This window comes from Carlito syrichta, unplaced genomic scaffold, assembly GCF_000164805.1.
Source record: "Carlito syrichta isolate Samal-C Ts95f unplaced genomic scaffold, Tarsius_syrichta-2.0.1 Scaffold314005, whole genome shotgun sequence".
NCBI lineage: Eukaryota > Metazoa > Chordata > Mammalia > Primates > Tarsiidae > Carlito > Carlito syrichta.
The window spans coordinates 419092-421309 of NW_007258101.1; the positions used below are offsets into that span (position 1 = coordinate 419092).

At 62.5% G+C, this 2218-nt stretch overlaps 1 protein-coding gene across 1 annotated transcript in view; it reads right to left on the reverse strand.

Moving 5' to 3' along the window:
• Positions 1–2218, reverse strand: part of DLX1 (distal-less homeobox 1) — a 3634-nt gene that overhangs the window by 934 nt on the left and 482 nt on the right. Inside the window, exons 2-3 of the mRNA XM_008070753.2 lie at positions 1448–1827; positions 611–810 (exon numbers count right to left, since the gene is read on the reverse strand). Coding sequence (XP_008068944.1) covers positions 611–810; positions 1448–1760 — 513 coding nt within the window. The 5' untranslated portion in view covers positions 1761–1827. The remainder of the gene's footprint in view (positions 1–610; positions 811–1447; positions 1828–2218) is intronic.

Here is a 2218-nt window from a genome sequence, read left to right on the forward strand (position 1 = left end):
CCCCCCCCCCCCCCCCCCCCAGCTCTGCGCCAAATCCCGGACTGGACGTTGGGAACCCGCGCTGGCCGCGGTCAGAAGGCCCATGGACTCCCCGGAGCCTTAGAAAAATCCGGCAGGAAGGTCTCTTTTTCCTCCAGGTTCTGGGACTTGGGCGGTGAAAGGCTTAAGAGAGGCTTTCCCCCAACACACACACACACCGTAAGGAGGAGGAGGAGGGAGACGGAGGCGGGCGCGGGCCCGGGCCCCGGAGTGATCAGCCACACACTTCCAAGGCAAAGGAGGGATTAAGCCCCAAGTCTATTGTTCCAGTCCTTCGGGCACGTGTGACCTCAGCGTCCCCAAACAAAGCGTCTGGGGAAATCCTTCCTGCGCCCTAATCAGATTGTCCGGGGACCGAGGGGAGCGGGCGGCAGGCGGCTCGGGATACGGAGAGCAGCGACAGCGCCGGGCAGAGGGAGCGAGGGAGGGAGGAAAGACGCCGGGGCCCGGGGCGGACGCGAACGCACACGCCACGCCCGAGCCCGAGGCCCAGCCGGCGAGAAACGCCGCCCCGGGCGCAGGCCGGCCGCGGGAAGCCCGCCTGGAGGAGCGGGCGGCGGCGGCGAAGTACCTGCGTCTGCGTGAGTCCCAAGGAGGCCGCGAGCTCCGCCCTCTCGGGCAGGGCTAGGTACTGAGTTTGCTGGAACCTCCGGTTCAAAGCCTGCAACTGCAAACTGGAGTAAATGGTCCTGGGCTTGCGGATCTTCTTCCCCTTGCCATTGAAGCGCACTTCACCGCCTTCTACCACGGTGCTCTTCTCCGAGTCCGCCCCTGGAGGGACAGCAGAAACGGGGGCCGTTGTTAATGGAGGGGCCGCTTTCAGTACGGAGAGCCGAGAGCCAGTGGCCACCGAGGGCTGGCGGGGGCCGGGCCGGGGAGAACGCTCGGGCAGCTCGGAAAGCCGGGGGGAGTCCCCAGCGTCCGAGGGCTCGCCCAGGGGCGCTGCAGGCGGGATAGGGCCGTTCCCAGGAGCGCGGCTCCTGCCTTTGCAGGGAAAGTTTGCTATTTTTGCAGGCGGTAGTTGAGGTTTAATTACCCTTAATTGCATACATTGTTTATAGCACTACGCAATAAATAATTACCGAGACTAATACGTGCACATGTGGGTTTCTGTCTTCCAGCGGGGCATTGTGTGCTCTGCGCACCGAGCCGCCCAGAGGCCCAGCCAGTGCCAGGAGACGCTCTCGGATTTATCCTTTGCTGGATAGTTGCAAACGGGGTGGATTTTTAAAGAAATTTCTCTGCTCTGACAAGGATGCCTGGACTGATATTCGAAACCTCCACTGCTCCCGCGTCCTCCCCACCCCCACCCACCTCTCTCTCCTCCTCTCCTCTCTCTCTCCTTCGCTCTCTCGCCCTCTCCCTCTCCTTCCTTCCTTCTCTCCCTCTCCCTGGCAAGCGCACGTACCTGGGTCCTCCAGGCGGCTCTGGGCGAGGCTGGCGCTGCCCGGGTAGGACTGCACCGAACTGATGTAGGGGCTGGATGCGTGGCTGCTGACCGAGTTGACGTAGGGGTAGCCCAGCGGTCGGGAGAAGGACGAGGCTGAGCTGTAGGCGCCGTCGGGCTGCGAATGGCCCGCCGAGTGTAAACAGTGCATGGAGTAGTGCCCGTGGGACATGGGAGAAGGAGACATTTGCTGGTTGGGCGGCCCAAACTCCATAAACACCGCCTTGCCCGACACGGGGCTGTTGAGACTTTCTGGCATGGTGGTCATGGTCATCTCTTCTCGCGGGGTCTGGGTGTGGGACTTTCTCTCCTCTGCTTCCCTTTTGGGGGTCTCTATGTTTCTCAGGACAGGAAGGTACCCAATTTAAGCGGAACAGGGGTTTTCACTTTCCATTCATAAGAAAATGGAGTTTGTCTCTTTGAAAAGTCTAAGCATGATGCTGCCGAGCTCCCCAAACTCGGTTCAAAGCTTTGACTCAGCCAAGGTCATAAATATTCATGAGCTGGCGGAGCTGATTGGTCCGCTGTCTTGCATAATCACTGGGGATTGGTCCGAGGCGCTCGGGCTCCGCTGGACTAGAGCGGGCGCGGCGGCCCGGCCTCGGGAGAGGCGCATCCACACTTCCCGGCCGGGGCTCCTCTGCAACAGAGCGCGCGGGGCAGGACGCACAATGGGCCGCGGCTTCCGCGCGGGGACCTCGGCGGCCCGCGGCTCGTCAACCTCCCCCCCCC